Source organism: Phascolarctos cinereus, unplaced genomic scaffold (assembly GCF_003287225.1).
Source record: "Phascolarctos cinereus isolate Bilbo 61053 unplaced genomic scaffold, phaCin_HiC Scaffold_726;HRSCAF=1367, whole genome shotgun sequence".
Classification (NCBI taxonomy): domain Eukaryota; kingdom Metazoa; phylum Chordata; class Mammalia; order Diprotodontia; family Phascolarctidae; genus Phascolarctos; species Phascolarctos cinereus.
Window position 1 is genome coordinate 416,432,576 of NW_027556098.1, and position 18,534 is coordinate 416,451,109.

The window sequence follows — 18,534 nt, forward strand, 5'->3', positions numbered from 1 at the left end:
AATACTAATGATGGTAATAAAGCCATAATAGACGGCATTCCCACAGTGATTTAATGCTTCCAGAGCTTTTCACAAACATCGTCTCACTTGATTCTCATATCCATGCATGGAGGTTGGTGCTATTATTACCCTTTCTCCACAGATGGGAACATTCAGGCAGGAATTAGGAGAAGTGACTTACCCAGGGTCACATGATGAGTGTCAGAGACTGAACTGGAATTCAGGTCTTCAGATCTAGTGTCTTCAGGCACAGTACTCTAACCCCTCTGTCCCGGGGCTTCCAAAAGAAAGCGTTCCAGAAGTGCATGTCCAAAATATACCAAAAGGCTTTTCCCAGGACTTCTTTTGTGTGTCAGCAAAGAACAGAAGATAAAGTGGGTACCAGCTGAGTAGGGAATGGCTGAAGAAGTTACAGGATGTGATTGCTTTGGAACATTATTGGAGAGTACTGCCAACCATTAGGATTTCAAAGAGGAATTTATTCTGTCTATAGTGACAGGTACAGGCTCTGGAGACACCCCCCTCCACCCCATCCCCACTCTCGACCTCTCCTTGAAATCCCCCACATGGTCAAGTCTCTGGCATTCACCTGAGGCATGGACCTATCCCAGTCAACTGCCCTTTCATTGTCTGCACTTGCTCCCACCCTAGACCTCCATTCCTTGTTCCTAACTAGATCCCAGGCTCCCTTGGCCACATGGTCCAGATCCCTGGCATTCTCGGTCCTCCTCTGTCACCTTCCAGTCACCCCAGACTACTCAGCCACTCCTAGATCCCTCCCACAGTCTTTCTGTATATAAGGTCCATCTTGGCCTCCATTAAGGTGCTCAGATTCTTAAAATCTGGCCAATGGCTCAAATTCAATCTGATTAGCTTGCACTAGCAATACAAATGTTTAGATTCCTTAAGTCTGGCCAACATGGCAGATCTTTAATAAACCTTGCCTTTGGCTGAAAGAAGGCTTGGGTCAAATGCATTCAGGCAGGACCTGTGCTGCTGTTTCGGGGTCCCAGCACCCCTAAACCTCAACAACAGGGCTTCACACACACAGCTTGAAATTTGGTCATTAAGGGAGATCTATGCTGCAGCAACAGGCTGTATTGAGCAGATCCAGGAGCTTTATCTCCAGTAGGATTTCTCCAATGTGCAGTCACCTAGGAGCTCCAGGGGAAGTCCTTCCCACAATCTTTGCTTTTAGGAGCCTTCTTCCCAGTACAGATATTAGAATGTCCAATGATCTCCCCCTTCCAGAGAAAAGCTTGTCCCCACTGAGCACCTTCATCAGGCTTCTCTCCCCCACTGAATCTTCTGATGTGAATAAGAGGTGGTATCTCACTGAAAGTCTTCTCACAATAACCACATCCATAAGGTTTCTCTCCAGTGTGAATTCTCTGGAGGCCAATGAGGAATGGTGTGAAGCAGCAGGCTTTCCCACATTCATTCCATTTATAAGCCTTCTCTCCAGCACACATGTCCTGATGTCTAATAGGATCTGAATTCCAAACAGCCACCTTCCCAAACTGCTTATGTGCATATATATTTGCATTCTGGTTTGAAATTTAGAAGGGTCAATTAAAAATGAGTCATGAGGTAAGATTGTTTTACCTTCACCCTTTGAGTTCTGACCCAATGCCTTCCCACCTTCATTCCATATATGCAGCACTTCTCTGCTGTCTAATGAGGTCTGACTTCCAGCTGAAGGCCATTTCCATTGATCACCCTGATAACTGCATTTCAGGAGGCTTCTCACGGCACTGATGGGGTGCTTGGGCCTCAGCCCTAAGATCATGTCTGTCCATGGGAAGCCTCTCAATTTCTCAGTAGGCCCGTGTCCTGTGAGAACATTGTCTCTTGTTACAGAACACGTTCTCTTATCAGAACAAACAGAGGGGTGCCTGGCCCCAGGATTTTTGTCCCTGGTGGCCTGAGGACCCTTCCTCCTGCCAGATCCCCAACGTCCATGCCTCTGACAAGGCCCTCAGCGTCTGGTGTACTCCCTACACCTTCCCATCCATGGCTGCCAAAGACACCTGGACGCCGAGGTTACCTAATTAGCATCCCTGGCATTCCTTTCCCATGCCCCTTTTCCATATAAGCCCCAGCACCTTCCTCAGTCTCCTGCAGGTTCCCCTAATGACCCTTGCCTGCTTTTGCTAAAGCATTACATTCAGCTTTTGGCCATTTGACTAACAGAAGGCTTGCGTGTCTGAATTCATTCCAGGCAACTCTTCCCTGGCATTCTTGGGAGCCCAGCACCCCAAAACCTGGTCAGAACTCAACATGGGCTACCTGCTGAGTCAAATAATGCCTGTATTCACCACACTGAAAAAAGTCATTCCCTCAAGACCTTTTCTTACACTGAATTAGGACTGAATAGTGTGAATCCCTTTCTATCTTTGTGAAATTCACAGTGATTATTTTGATTTTCCTCTGTCTTTTTTTTTTTATCAGTTACAGATTTCTCTCCACTCTGCCTGTCTTGTTGCCGGCTGGCCTGGGGGCGTGCTCAAAGGGCTGGCTGCTCCCCCAGGGGCGGGGTCTCACTGATGATGTGCCCTGGGGGTGGGGTCTCCCTGCTGCTACTGGTCAGCAATGGGGGTGGAGCCTCTCTGGTGGCCTGTGCTGGGGGTGAGGCCTTGCTGTCCTGCTGGTCTGGGGCTGCTGGCTTGCAAGGGGCGGGACCTCTGCTGGTGCATGGCCTCGGGGCTCAGAGCCCGTGCAGCGGCCCCCGGCTGCACAGCTGCTGCTGGTGTGGCTCCCTCCTCCCCCACCCGGGTTACCCAGACCCTTCCTGCTGAGCTGGTAAGTTGCTTTCCTGCTCCTAAATCCTGCTGAGGCGTTTTTTTTTCCGAGGAAGTTTGGGAGGGCGCCAGGGGCATCCTCAAGCTGCCATCTGGGCACCGGAAGTCCACGCTATTGCTTCCATCTAAAGCTTCTCTGCCTGCTTTTCTGTGATTGATTTGGAATCTGCTGTCTTTTCTGTCCCTGTGACTGGGAATCCAGGTTTTTGTTTGCAGGCACTGATAGCAGAAAGAATGTCTGTGGCAGAGAATTCCTCAGGGTGTCAAGACTTTCCCACGGTCTTCTCACAACTTTTAAATCATAATTTAGACTCTTTCCCAGCATCCTGTGAGTTGACTCTTGTATGGGATGCAGATGATATTTTGATTGGCTCAGAGACCTGGAAAGCTGATAAGGACGATATATGAAATGAATTGAATGTAACACTAGTATTTTTTAAGAGAGAGGCCCTTTCATTGAAACTTGGGAGGAGTTGTAACAGACTAATAGCAGGGACTGAGTGCACTCAAGGGACTGATTGATAACTGTAACAACATTGTAGGTGGTGCAGTGGTTAGAGCCCCTGGCCTGGAGTCAGGAGATACATTGCTGTGAGTTCAAATGTGGCCTCAGATGCTTCCTAGCTGTGTGGCCTGGGCCGGTCACTTCACCCTATGTGCCTCGGTTTCCTCATATATAAAATGAGCTGCAGAAGGAAATGGCAAAGCACTTCAGCATCTTTGCTAAGGAAAGCCCAAAGAGTCGGCCAACAACTTTGATTATTCTATCAGCCACTGTACCAGAGCACTTACAAAGGAGTCCTGAGTGAAAGGTAATGGATACAAGATGTAGAATAAAATGCACAGTTGGGAAACAGAGAGTTTGCTGATTCGTTTTGCTTGACTAGGTTACTTTCTTACAAATATGTTATTTTATTTTATGTTGAGTAGGAAAGCATAGCAATGTAAGGGGACTAGGAAGAGGATGTCCATCCCCCTGTCCTCCAAGAAAAGAAAGAGATTGACGGATTTTTAAAGAAGACACTGTGTGCTACAGCTACCCAAAAATAACACTCAGAGATTTTCTCGGTATAGCGGCAAGCGGGCGTCTGCTTTGTCCGGCAGTCCGAGCAAAGGGAGGCAAGGCACAAAGGCCAGAACAAAGGTTATATAGTCCTAACGCAGAGATATCCACCCACCACTGGCCTTAAGTTCCCATTGGACAGGAATTTCAGCCTTACAATCTAAAACACGAAAATCTACCCCAGAAACAAGGAATCTCATTATAATACTACCAATCCTAGCTATTTTATCCTTTTTAGTAATTAGCCATTACCTAATGCTGATGTAACAGTACAAATCATGTGATTTCTAGGAACCTGATACTTAGGCCTATTGAGGCTAGTGTAACCAACCTTGAGTTTGTAACAGTCTACGAAATTGCTACACTCCGTCCCTCTGAGAGATCTCACATTGTTTACATTGTTTCACTCAACATGGAATAGAACAGGAGGAAGGCCAGAAGGCAATGAGGACAGCTTCGAAAGGGCCGAACTGAATTTTTGAATTGCTCAAAAAGAAAATACAGCTGTACATGTTAGAACTTGTTTCATGTGCAATCCTCTTTCTGTATTACAGTGTATATAATTTTTTGGGGGGGATGAGGTGATCCGGGGTTAAGTGACTTGCCCAGGGTCACCTGGCTAGTAAGTGTTAAGTGTCTGAAGCTGGGTTTCACTCCCAGGCCAGAGCTCTATCCACTTCACCACCTAGCCACCCCCTCCTTGTATCTTTTTAGTGATGAACTATTGGCCATAGCACCGGTCTACACTGGAAACCTAGGATAGCAATGACTTTGTTGGTCATTTTTCATGTAACATTTGATATATTTTCTACTCTATAATTTCCATTCTTATTTGAACTTCATTTATTTTATTCTTTAAATTTTATGTAGTTATAAATATGTTTTAAAATATCTAGAACTTGGATTATGAATTCTTCTAGCTATAGTTCTAAAAAAAACCTGAGTGTTTTCTTCCATTTATGTTTTTATCTAATTTTTTTCAATAAGCAAAAATTCCACCAATCCTTCCCACCCACCTTGAATTGAAGAAGAAAACAAAACCCCTGTTTACAAACATGAATAATCAAAAACAATTGCATTGACCTGCATTGACCATAAACAAAAATACATCTACACACATTCGTGCATGTGTGTGTGTGTGTGTGTGTGTGTGTGTGTGTGTCTAATTCAGCCGTCTGAGTCCTTCATCTGCCCAGAGGTCAATAGCATATTTTATTATTTGTCCCCTGGAGTGGTGACTGGTCACTGTGTCAATCAGAGTGACTAAGTCAGCGTTATATTTTTTTTAATTTTTATTTTTAGCAGGCATAGTTCAATTTATTTGTTTATAAAAAAATCTATGTGGTGGCCACAGCAGCTGCCTGAGTCCTCTGGACAGACACTCGAGTGTGAGTCTTCACAAGATGGCCGGTGAATTCCTGATAGGGAGGCTTAGTGAACACAGTCTCCTTCCGCAGGTCTGGGGTTAGATAGCTGTGTGTTTTGGAGATGGCATCAAAGGTAGCTTTAGCGAAGTTGCCCAAAGTAGCAGTACAGCCCCTTGTAGATGTATAGCAGTCATCAATTCCAGCCGTCATCAGGAGCTTCTTAGGCACAGGAGCTGAGACAGTGCCAGTACCTCTAGGGACGGGGATCAGGCGCACCAGAACCGATCCACATCACCCAGTGACCTTGCAGGGCACTGTGTGAGGCTTGCCAGTCTTGTTCCCCCTGTAGTCACATCTCACAGGAACGATGGACAGCTTGGCCAGAATGACAGCACCACAAATAGCTGTGGCCACTTCCTTGGAGCACTTGACACCCAGGCCAACATGGCCATTGTAGTCACCGATGGCCACAAAAGCCTTGAACCTGGTACGTTATCCAGCTCTAGTTTGTTTCTGAACAGGCATTATCTTCAGAACCTCATCTTTCAATGAAGATCCCAGGAAGAAATCTATGAGCTCAGACTCCTTGATAGGAAGGAAGAAAAGATAGATCTCTTCCAAAGGCTTGATCTTCATGTCCTTGACTAGCCAGCCCAGCTTAGTGACAGGAACACCCGCTCCTTGTCTTCAGCCTTTCCTCCCCGGACCGCACAGTCGTGGCCACGGCCTCAACCACGGCCCCGACCTCGACCTTGGCCCCCGCTGCCGAAGCCACCAAGGAAGCCACCTTGGCCTCCGACTCCGGGGCCCCCGGGGCCTCCCGCTCCTCCTGCAGCTCTGGCGTGGTCTGCCATTTGGTGTTCACTAGAAGTAGAAGCAGAGCTATATTTCTTTAGGACAGTTTGGTTATTATGTAGATTGTATCCTTGGTTCTGCTCACTGCACTTTGCATCAGTTCATGAAAGTTTTCCCAGGTTTCTCTGAAACCATCTCCTTTGTCTTTTCTTACAACAAAGTTACATTCCATCAAATTCATACCGTATTGGTTCAGCATCCACTCAGTTCCTAATTAGTCATCACTGTGGAAAAAGATATGAATATTTTTAGATCTTTTTATTGTTGCTGAGTTGTTTCAGTTGTGTCTGACTCTCCATGACCCACTTTGGGATTTTCTTGGCAAAAATACTGGAATGGTTTGTCATTTCCTTCTCCAGCTTGTCTTACAAAAGAAGAAACTAAGGCAAACAGAGTTAAGTGGCTTGCTCAGAATCCCACAGCTGGTAAATGCCTGAAGCTGGATTTGAACTGGTGTTTCCCTGACTCAAGGCCCAGCATTCTCTGAGCTATGGCACCACCTAGTCGCCATGAATATACATAGTTCTTTGCCAGTCTTACCCTGTTTTCCTTTCTTGGTAGCCTCAGATCCTATTAGTTGCCTGGTCCATACCAGATGCTCTATTCTGCCTTTACTAGACTCCATTTGGAATCAAGGCTGGGGTCTGTTGAGATTAATTTGGCTCAAAGGTGTAACTTCAATACAGACTATTCCAGGTGCAATTTTATTTATTTTAGGCAAGGGGGGTTAAGTGACTTGCCCAGGGTCACACAGCTAGTAAGCGTCAAGTGTTTGTTCTGAAGCCAGATTTGAGCTCAGGTCCTCCTGACATCAGGGCCGGTGCTCTATCCACTGCGCCACCTAGCTGCCCCTTTCCAGGTACAATTTTATGATTTTCACAATCAGTGTACAGACAAATTGCCATAAAAACACTTCTGTACTACAAACAAGCTTAGATATGTTTCTTTCCTCCCTCAAAAAAAAAAATTCAGCTGTGAGGGGTCTCAGTTACTCAGTAACCTACTTCATTACTTTGGAATTGTACAACCTTCTTTCAGCAGCTTCTTTCCCAGGGCTGTTAAATTTGAAGGCCCTGCCCAAAGAGAAGGTCCCGAGGCATCTGGGAAGTCCCCAATGGACTTTATACAGATAAGGAGAATTTTCCAAGGTTTTTTGTACTGTTTCCAAACAGTAAGTTATTCTTATTATTCATTTCAAAGAAAAACCCAATTAAATAATTAACAGTTTTCCCATATAGCACCCACATTCTTTCTCAACTTAATTAATAATTCACAGCATTCAGATGAAAAGAAAAGTTAATCTTCCAAGTATACAATTTGATTATCCTCTGTATATCATCTTTCAAAATAATAGCATTTCTTATACAATATTTTCCCTAAATCAAAATAAAATCAAAATTAGAAGGGTAATAATTGCATAAACAATATTACACATTTAATACATGAAATAAAACTTATTGCCAGTCAAATGACATCCAACCTGTTGAATGCATTTCTGAATTATCTTGCATGGAAACTCACCTCTTCCTTCTATGAATTTGACATTTTCTACTGATTGCTTTCAGAGACCTGTATAGAGTGGTTTTGATACAATGACACTTCTAATTCTTCTTCTTCCAGCTTCTAAATGTATTTCCACAGTGGCACATTTTAGGTGTACTTTGAATTAAGGTATTTCTAAATTATTAAATTATCAGACCTGAAATGAAGCCATATTATTATTTAGTTAGGACAAACTCAAACCGATCCAATCAAGATTTAGCTTCAGATTGTATCATGGAGAATCTCGATTTTCCCAAGGCCCATTTACTGCCAACAGCTCAGAATACTGGCACTACTGCTTTCAGATGGACTAGTTCAGTTACTGGGCATGAGGGAGGGAGGTGATGGAGCTGGGAGGACATAGGAGCTGTCAGGGGTACCTAGCTTGGTGGGTGGTGGCCCAAGTGGAAGGTGAGCCCTGGGAGGAGCCCAGGGTTGCAGGAGGGTCAGTCCCATGGCCCTGAAGTACAGGGGATGGAGGCCAGGGCTAGGGGCAGAAAGGAAGGTGGGAGCCTGAGGTCCTAGCCCTGAGTGTGGAAAGAAAGATGCTGAGGCCTCAGGAGCTAGGCAAGGAGGGTCTCTTGGCACTGGGAGGACCCTCAGGACAGGCCCCACTAAGGCCCCTGCCACCTCTTCTTGCTAAGTGGCCAGCCTTTTCTAGGTACACTGTGCAGGGATGACTCCTCCAGGCAGCCTAGGGAGGGAGCAGCCCTTAGAGCCCAGATCTCTGGGTCCTGGAAATACCAGGCTCCTGTGGCCTCAGGGGCAGGGCAGGGCAGGGCTGTGGGGCCTGGAAGGAGCTGCCCAGAGCAGACTAGCCTTGAGCCTGAGATCCCCCTCCTCCCAGGAGCAAGCCAGGTGGGCCTGAGGCAGGCCCCTGCCCAGCATCCAGCTTTTGCTGGCAGCCCCTTTGTGGGGCCTCATCCTTCCATCTGACCTCTTGGTGAGTGCCCTCCAGAGACACCAGAAGCGCCTTCCCTCCCAGGCCCAGCTCCTGGCCCCTGCTTCCTGGCCAGCCTCCCCATAACCTCCCCAGGGTCCTGGGGCACCATCCCCCCTGGACCAGGGGTCCCACAGCCTGACCTCCAGACTCTGCTTGGACCCGGAGTCCTGGAGACTGTTTCTTGCATGGAGGATGGAAAGCCCCTTCCATCCTCGGGGGTGTCAGTGGAGCAATGGGGGAGGGGAGCGGGACAGAAGAGAAGGAATAAGAGGGTGGAGGTTGGTCACCGTGCCCACCCCTGAGGCTGGAGCTTTGGGAGTCCTTGGGGATCTCACCCTCTGTAAATCCTTGTAGGCCAGCCCCCCACCTGGGAGTGAAGGCAGAGATGTCTCCCCCCAGATCCTTCTCCATCCCCTGAAGAGGACCAAGAGCTGGCCAAGGCAGGGAGGCCGAGGGAATGGCCCCCGGACCCCTGAGAACCCCATGGCAGGTGAGTGCAGGGCAGCCCCAGGCTCATTGTTAAAAAAAAAAATAGAATACAGTGACTGGATTTGAACTCAGGTCCCCCTGACTCCAGGCCAGTGCTCTATCCACTGCGCTAGCAAGCTGCCCCAACAAATCTTATCCATGGCACCTCAGGCCCCTGATAGAACCATAAAAATCTCTTCTTCACTTAACTGGTAACTGTTTCATGCTCCTCAGCAAAGTCAAGCTTTTTAATTACTCTCTCTCTCTCTCTCTCTTAAGAATCCTCTTCACATTTTCATGTAGATAAGACCTTATTTCAGACTGTTAGGAGATTAACTGGATTATTCCTTGTTCTTTGCTTTCTCTTCAGTGAGCACAGTTAGTGGCTTTATCCCCAGAAGACACAGTATTGGCCAGCTAATGACAAACTCTTCATAGGATTTTCTTAACATATCACCATGAGAGTTCTGATGAGGAAAAGATTTCACATCACCTTCTCTCTTTCTCCTCTGCAGATTCTGATACCTCACTGATAGAACACACATGTTCTCCCTGATTCCATAAGGAAAAAAAACTTTCATAGGAAGATATTTGTGAACTTTGTTCCAACTGCAATATATGAATTGCTTTTCTCCTTTGCCCATTGGGTTTTTAATGAGTGTGGGTTTAAGTGTTGGGTCCAAGCCTCACAAGTCATATGACCTTTAGGAAACCCCTTCTCTGTGCTTCAGTTTCCTCTGTACATTGATGAGGGCTGGAGGAATTCTGCAGTCTCTTTCAGCTCTAAATCTTGTGAATTTTGATGGTTAGGAGTCACTGACATTCAAGGATGTGGCTGTGGACTTCACCCAGGAGGAGTGGGGCCTCTTGGACCATTCCCAGAAAAAGCTCTACAAGGAGGTGATGCTGGAAAACTCCCAGAACCTGCTCTCCCTGGGTAAGCAAAACCCCCCTGGGAACTCTGAATCTGCCATCAAAGGAGTATCTTCCTCACTTCCCCAGAATGCAGAGGTTTTGAGCATTTATCAGTTATTAGAAACACCAAAGTGGTGGTCTCCCAACAGGGTCACTCTGCTACTTGGTTTTCCCCACCAAAGGTCTTTACAATTTGTGCTAGGAAGCTGTGACTTCCCTTTGTGGCTCCTGAAGCTGTCTCTTTCCTAGTTTAGGTTGCTGCGTGTTCCAAAACAAAACAAGGGTTATAGACTCCCAGACTTGGAACTAGTCTTATCTAGCCTAGGCTCTGCCTAGATGAGAATTTTGTCTACAAAATCTCTGAAAATTGTTCATGCAGCTTTTCCTTGAAGCTGGGCAGTAAACCCCCTACCCAACGAGGTCACCCATTCCTTTTGGGGGTGGGTCTAGTCTTTAAAATGGCAGTTGAGTTTCACAGTGGTTAGATTGCTGGGCTTGGAGTCTTACTGAATTCAAATCTGGCCTCAGACATGAGCTGTGTGGCCCTGGACAGGTCACTTAACCCTGTTGGCCTCAATTTCCTCATGTGTAAAGTGATCTGGAGTAGGAAATGGCAAACCATCCCAGTATCTTTGCCAAGAAAATCCCAAAAGGGGCCACGAAGAGCCCTACGCGACTGAAAAACAACTGAACTACAATAGTCTTTAAACAGCCTTTTTTAACAGGTACAAATTTATAGCTCATGACTCCTACTCTTGCCTTGTATAGCGAGTTGATCTTTCTTCTTACTTAATTCTCTCCCCAAATACCAGCAGAGATGATAAGAAAGGAAGAGAAAGGAATAAGCATTTATGTAGGCCTACTGTGTACCCAGTACTGTGGTAAGTGCTTTAGAAATATTATTTCATCTGGTCTTCACAATACCCTGTGAGTTTGGTGTTATTATTACCCCATCTTACAACTAAGAAAACTAAAGCAAACAAGTTAAGTGACTTGCCCAGGAGCACATAGCTATGAAGTGTCTGAGGCTGAATTTGAACTCAGGTCTTCCTGAATCCAGGCTCAGGGTTCTCAGCACTGAACTTTTTTTTCTAGGCAATTGGGGTTAAGTGACTTGCCCAGGGTCACACAGCTAGTAAGTGTCAAGTGTTTGGTCTGAGGTTGGATTTGAACTCAGGTCCTCCTGACTTCAGGGCTGGTGCTCTATCCACTGCGCCACCTAGCTGCCCCAGCACTGAACTTCTAGCTGACTCTCCTTTCTAGATAATGAAAGCTATGGGATGTGACCATCTTTCTAGGAAAGAGGCAAAGACAATTTTCTAGCTCCAACATTGGCTGCATGATCTCTCCCTTACCCCAAGCTTCCAACAGTAAATATCATGTCCACCATCTTTGAAGAGTCCTGGGAACTGTGCTGTGGTCCTGGCTTACGTGTCCACTTTCCCTAAAGAAGGGCAAGGTCTCCCTTTCTCTACATCCTCATCCTTTCTTTATTCCCAGGAATTCCAGTTCTGAGAGAAGACTTGATCTCCCATTTTGAGGACAGGGAAGCATCATGGATCCTGGATCAAAAAGGCCCAAGGAAGGCCTGTCCAGGTGAGTGAGACAAAAGCTAGTAAATGAGGACTGTTATCACAAACAACATCTGTGTTGTGGTGAAGGGAACACTAGGCCTGGGGGCAGAAAAACCTCACTTGGAATTCTTTTTAAAATGCTTTTTAGCAGTATGAGCCAGAGAAAGTCACTGAACCTCTTAGCCTCAGTTTTCCCATCTATGAAATTAGAAGGTCAGACTCCGTGGCGTTTCACTTTCCTTCTAGTGATAAATCTATGATCTTGTAAGAAGTCATTGTTTAGAACTTTGAGGCAAGGAAACCTTCTGAAAACACCCCAAAAGGGCTGAAGCTATCCCACAATGAGGTCTTTCCTAAACCTTCTTTAAGTCAACAAGCATTTATTTACGCACCAATTATGATGGCACAGTGGATAGAGTTCCGGGCCTGGCGTCAAGAAGACTCATCTTCCTGAGTTCAAATCCAGTGACATCAGACACTTACTTAGCTGTGTGACCCTGGGAAAGTCAGTTAACCCAATTTGCCTCAGTTCTTTGTCTGTAACAATGAGGTAGTAAGTGTCTGAGTCTGTATTTGAACTCAAGTCTTCTTGCCTCCAGGCCCAGTGCCCTATCCACTGTGCCACCCAGCTGCCTCAAGATGGAAAATGTTTCTCTCTGAGAGGATGTTCCAAGTATAGGAGATGAAAAGGGCAGGAGACTTTTAGAATAGTGTTATAACCAGCCATCTAGATCTAGAATGGATGGATGACAAGGTGGGGTGAGGCGTGAGAATCAAGCCACTTCTATTCTAAATGACTAGTGTTCATCCCAGTTGCTTCCCCATCTATTTTTTGTTCCTAAAGATTAAGGGAGGACAAAGAGGATATTATAGAGGAAAGAAAATTAATTGTTGTTACTAAGTGTGCATGGGATAAATATACCCATAACAATGGAGGGGGGTAGCAGAATGATTAGGAAGCAGAACCTGAGTATATGTTGGGTATAAGTATACGTTGAAATAAAGATTCACACAGCATTAATATAAAGGGATGTCCTCTTGTAATGGAGTTTGGAACTCTACTCCCACTCTCAGCTCACCTGGATGCCCTCTGAGCCACTGATAACCACTAGGAGACCAGTCAATTTATTAAACAAAGAGGATTAAAGAGGATTAGTGAAAGAGGGAAAACACTCATAGACACAACCCAGAATTATAGATCCTGTTTTGTATTGTTGCAGGGAACTGGAAACAAAGATGTGAAATGACTAAATAGAGTGGGGGTTTAAGAATATAATGGAAGATAATTCAACCTTAAAAAAATGATTAAAGGCACAGTTTCAGAGAAACCTGGGAAGAGTTATCTTAACAGAGACAGAGATAAGTGAACAGAACCAGTAGAATAGTTTATACCATAGCGACCCTGATCAATGCAATGAACAACCATGACTGCTGAGTGCTGTTTCCCAAAATCTTTTATTCTCAGAACCTCCTTGACCAATAATCGGTGTGTTGTGACTCTCCCCAGTCATTTAATCTGCTCCTCGTGTAATTCCTACTGTTTTTGAGCACCATCATTTGTTCATCCTTGGTAAATTTCATATGCTAAGCTGAGAATCTTATGCCTCTGGTGAACACAAAATGAATATGGTTCGCAGTTGTGATGTGATCTCAGACATGGAAACTGAAAAAATAAGATTGAAAAGTATCAACAGGAAAATTACGCTGCGGTCAAAGATGAGGTAGATGATGAAATAATATCGGTTTTTAGCATATGTGCTGCGAATGGCATACCATTGATGGATCTGAATAGGATGAAAAAAGTTGAATATAACACTGAAAATGAATCCACGATAGGTGAAAAGTCTAAACGTGTTTCTCTGCCTATATGAAATTTACAAAGGATGACCAAGTAGTGGTGCATCAAAACTGGTCAATATAGACAAGCAGAAGGCTTTCCTGAGAACAACACGTTAAAAAGAACGATCAACAAAAGTCACGTGAATGGAGCATTGGAAGGTGAATGGAGAAAGGCCATCTCTGCTGGGGATGGAGCACAGTCAGTCCTGGGATTTGAGGCCTAGTGTCTCCTTCAGGAATGTTGGTCATGTCACTTGGCTCTTCCAAGCTTATGGCTTCAGGTGTAAAGAGTAATGAGAATCCTACCTGTGTCACGGGTTGTTGTGACCATCCAATGTCATTGTTTGTGAAGCTCTTCATAAATTAAATCATTTTGCATATGTGAGTTCATGGCATTTTCAACTGACTGATTCTGCCCATGTTTTGACTGGAGAGATAGAATATGAGTCAGCTGACTTTCTTCCAATGAACAGAAGAGGATTTTTTTTTATATTTGTACGTGTCTCTCTCTCTCTGTATTTTTTTGCTTCCTTCAGATGCAGAGACCAGATTTGAAGTGAACAAATCTCCTTCAAAGCTGACCATTTTTGTGAAAGAATCTCACCGGCAGAGATTTGTGAGTAATGGTCCCTGTGACTTCAATCTGAGAGAAATCTGTGACTGGGATAGCAAGATACAGAAAAATCTCAATAATCACTGTGAATTTGATAAAGATAGAAAAGATTTCCACCAACGTTCAGTCCTGATTCAATGTAAGAAAATGACACTAGGAAATGAGTGTTTTCAGTATAGTGAAGATAGAGAATGCTTTACTAAAAAGAATGGTTTTATGTATTCTTCTGAGAAGCTCCTGAAATGCAAATATCAAGGTAATCAATGGGAAATGGCCTTCAGCTTGAGTTCAGATATCATTAGACATCAGAAAAATTATGCTGGAGGAATGCTTTATATAGGAAATGAAAGTAGGAAGACCTTCAGCCAGAACTCAAAGCTCAATGAACATCACAAAATTCACACTGCAGGGAAACCTTATGAATGTAATCTATGTAGACAGGCTTTCACAAATAGGTCCGGTCTTGGTGTACATCAGAGAATCCACAGTGGAGAGAAACCATATAAATGTAATCAGTGTGGAAAGGCTTTCACGCAAAACAACAATCTTTTGACACATAAAAAAATCCATACTGGAGAGAAACCTTATGAATGTAATCAATGTGGAAAGACTTTCACACAAAACAACAATCTTTTGACACATCAGAAAATCCACACTGGAGAGAAACCTTATGAATGTACTCAATGTGGAAAGACTTTCAGAACAAAGTCCACTCTTGCTATCCATCAAAGAATCCACACTGGAGAGAAACCTTATAAATGTAATGAGTGTGGAAAGACTTTCAGACAGAAGTCCACTCTTTACCTTCATCAGAGAACCCACACTGGAGAGAAAACTTATGATTGTAATCAGTGTGGAAAGACTTTCACAACAAGGTCCACTCTTTATTATCATCAGAGAATCCATACTGGAGAGAAAACTTATGCTTGTAATCAATGTGGAAAGACTTTCACAAAAAAGTCCATATTCTTGCTATACATCAGAAAATTCACACTGGAGAGAAACCTTTTGAATGTAATCAGTGTGGAAAGGCTTTAGCATATAGGGCCCATCTTGTTAACCATCTGAGAATCCACACTAGAGAGAAACCTTATAAATGTAATCAGTGTGGAAAGGCTTTCCGACAGAACTCTGGTCTTGCTGTACATCTGAGAATCCACACTGGAGAGAAACCATATATATGTAATCAATGTGGAAAGGCTTTCATACAGAATTCCAATCTTTTGATACATCAGAGAATCCACACTGGAGAGAAACCTTATGAATGTAATCTGTGTGGTAAGGTTTTCACACAGAATGCCAATCTTTTAACACATCAGAAAATCCATAATGGAAAGAAATCTTACAAGTGTAATCAATGTGAAAAGACTTTCAGTGTGAAATACAGTCTTCATGAACATCAGAGAATTCATACTGGAGAGAAACCTTATGAATGTAATCAATGTGGAAAGACTTTCACAAAAAGGTCCACTCTTGTTAGCCATCTGAGAATCCACACTAGATAGAAACTTTATGGTTGCCATCAATGTGGAAAGACTTTCAGACAGATGTGCACTCTTTATTCACATCAGAGAAGCCACACTGGAGGGAAATCTTTTGGAAATAATCAATGTGAATAGCCTTTCCAGAAAGAAGTGCAGTCTTCTTGTGTCAGAGATGCTACATTGGAGAGAAATCTTAGGAATGCAGTCAGTGTGGTAAAGCCTTCAAGGAGCAATCATCCCTTATTTCTCCTCAGAGAATTCCTAGTAGATAGAAATGTTATCATTGTGATGAATTAGGAAAGGCTTTCAAATGGAGTACAGAGCTTGTTCAATGGCAGAAAATACCTTCTGGGGAGCTGTATGATATGGACTCAATAGGGGAAAGCCTTCAACCAGAGAGCATGTCTTACTTTACATCAGAGGATTCCTACTGGAGAGAAGCCTCATGAATTTGGTTAATGGGGACCTGTATTTCTCTGGAAGATGGAGATTCCTAGACATCCTCATGTGGGGAACAAGGCTGATAAAAGCAATGCCTTTTGTCAGTCTCAAGCTCTTAATGTAAAGCTCATGCATGATAATACATTGGGGAAATCATGCTGCAGGTAAAACTTAAGGATCTAAGAAGTAATGAGGGAAGGCCTCTTGCTGCTGTATAGACTTTGGTAGACACCCCAAATTTTACACTGTACAAAAAGTGCTATAAATATAATAAATTTTTCATTGTAATCCTGTTTGTCATTACTCTTTAATAATATTCCATAGCATTCATATACCATAATTTCTTTAGCCATTTACTAATTGATTACTACTCACTTTTTCCCTTGTTCTTTTGGTGACACTAAATGTCATGGTATAAATATTTTTTTTATTTGTTTGGACATTTGTTTCTACAATGATTCCTTTAATCAGCAAAATGGCCCAGTGGACAGTTTGCTGTGCATGGAATCACAAGACCAGAGTTCAAATTCAGTCTCTAATACTTACTAGCTCTGTGACTTGGGTAAATCCCTTAACCTTTCCTGCCTGATTTTCCACATCAATAGGATAGGGATAATAACAGCAACTGGGGTTAATATGAGGAGCAAATATGACAATATTTGTAAAAAGTTTTGCAAGTGTTAAATTGCAATGAAAAAGCTAGCTACTTATATTTCTTGGGCTCTAAATCTCATAGTAGGTTTTGTACACTAGTCAATTTAGTCACTTTTCATCCAAATTTATATTCAGAACAGGACAGAGGAAGTCACTAAACATACTAGATAGGGCACTGAGTCTAGAATCAGGAAGTCGGGTTCAAATTCTGCCTCAGTTACTCTCTAGCTGTGTTTCTGGGACAGGAACAACAACTGGGAGCTTGGGAAATTGAATAGATTGGGTGCATAATATATATTTTTTAAGTGAGTAAAGTAAGCATGGGTTCAATAAATCCAAAGAACGCCAGTGTTGGGCAAGGATTTACTTGTCACTACAAAACCATAGAAAAATTGGAAAGCAGTCTGGCAGAAATTAGAGACAGACCGACATTTCACACTATACCAAGATTAGCTCTGAAGGATACATTACTTAGCTCTAAAAAGTCCCTTCAAATATATATGAATAAGACACATTTTTCCATTTTGGATAGGGGATGAGTTCATCACCAAATGAGGGATACAGAGGATTACAGAAAACAAAAAGGGCCATTTTCTTCACATTAAAAAATACTGCAATGCATCTAAAATATAAATGGAACAATTAATTGGGAAAATCTTTTGCAGAGTTTCCCTGATAAAGGCTTCACATCCCAAAAAACAGATACAGATTATATTCAAGTATATGAAGAATGCATGCTATAGAATAATGTCAAGAAGTATGAACAGGCAATTTTCAGAGGAGGAAATACAAACTAGAAACAGTCATCATAATTATGTTCCATATCTGTAATCACTAATGCAAATCACTGACAGTTTTAAAAATTCTAAGATTAGTAGATATGTAAAAAAAGTCATTCTGGGTTGTGACTTTTTTGTCTCTATTAGAAGATGCATATTTCATCACTTGTGCTCTGGTAGAATGGTTGGCCATTTTATTCATCAGAGTTCTTCAATCTTTCAAAGTTCTTTTCCTTTACAATATTCTTGTCATTGTTTCAAACTTTTAGCTGGTCTGTTCACCTTGCTTATGTTCATAGAATCTTCCCAGGTTTCTCTGAAGCCACCTCCTTCATATTTTTCTTACAACACAATTATATTTCAGCACATTCACATACCATCACTTATTTAGCCATTCTCCAATTGATGAGCAACCTCTCAGTTTCTAATTCTTCACCCCTGTAGAAAGGGATAAATATTTTTCTACATCCTTTATTCTGTTGTGATGAAGACTAATCCCTCCCACATCTATCTTCCTTTCCCCCTTTTGCGTTTTCCTTTTCTCTTCTGTTTCCCTGTTCCATGAAATGTATTTATCTACCTAATCTGTGTGTGTGCATTTGAGTTCTTTCTTCCTGTGTTCAGTTTAGATGAGAGAGGTTTAAATTTCAGCTTCTCCCCTGGATTTGATCCTCTTCTGTGATAGAGACTTTTCTCTTTTCATCTTCATTTTGTGAAATAATTTTTCCTAACTCTCTTTTTCCTTACTCCTCCCCAGCCCAGTGGGTCCCTCTTCCCTTTCCATTCTTTTAACATCATCAAGAAATAACAGACCCACTCCTAGATCATCTGTCTAATTACTTTTATCACCCCTGATGATGATAGGGTTCAGAGTGAAAGCATGTATCACCTCCCCATATTAGACTATAAGTTCATCTTTTTTTAGTGAATGATTTTTTATTTGTGTTTCCTTTGTATGTTTCCCCTTACCCCAGTCTTTCAATTTTAAAGTTTTTATGCTACCACGCCTTTTCATTTTGTAGGGTTTCAGAAGCCCTTTATTTTGTTAAAGAGCCATTTCCCCTCTTGTTGGATTATATGTCTTTCTTGTGGTTGTTATGTTGGGTTGTAAGAGAATATTCTTTATCTTCTGGAATGTTCCAAGGTCTTTACTCCTTTGTAGGAGTGGTTGCTAAGTCATGTGTGATCCTAAGTAT

The 18,534-nt window shown here is 43.0% G+C and overlaps 1 protein-coding gene across 1 annotated transcript; it reads left to right on the forward strand.

Moving 5' to 3' along the window:
* Positions 1 to 2,570: 2,570 nt before the first annotated feature.
* LOC110219993 (uncharacterized) lies at positions 2,571 to 16,193 on the forward strand. Its single transcript, XM_078145936.1, is given in 5 exon segments — positions 2,571 to 2,802; positions 9,850 to 9,976; positions 11,455 to 11,550; positions 13,904 to 14,943; positions 14,946 to 16,193. Coding segments are annotated over 5 exon segments (2,013 nt in total). The 5' UTR covers positions 2,571 to 2,592; the 3' UTR covers positions 15,486 to 16,193.
* Positions 16,194 to 18,534: the final 2,341 nt, after the last annotated feature.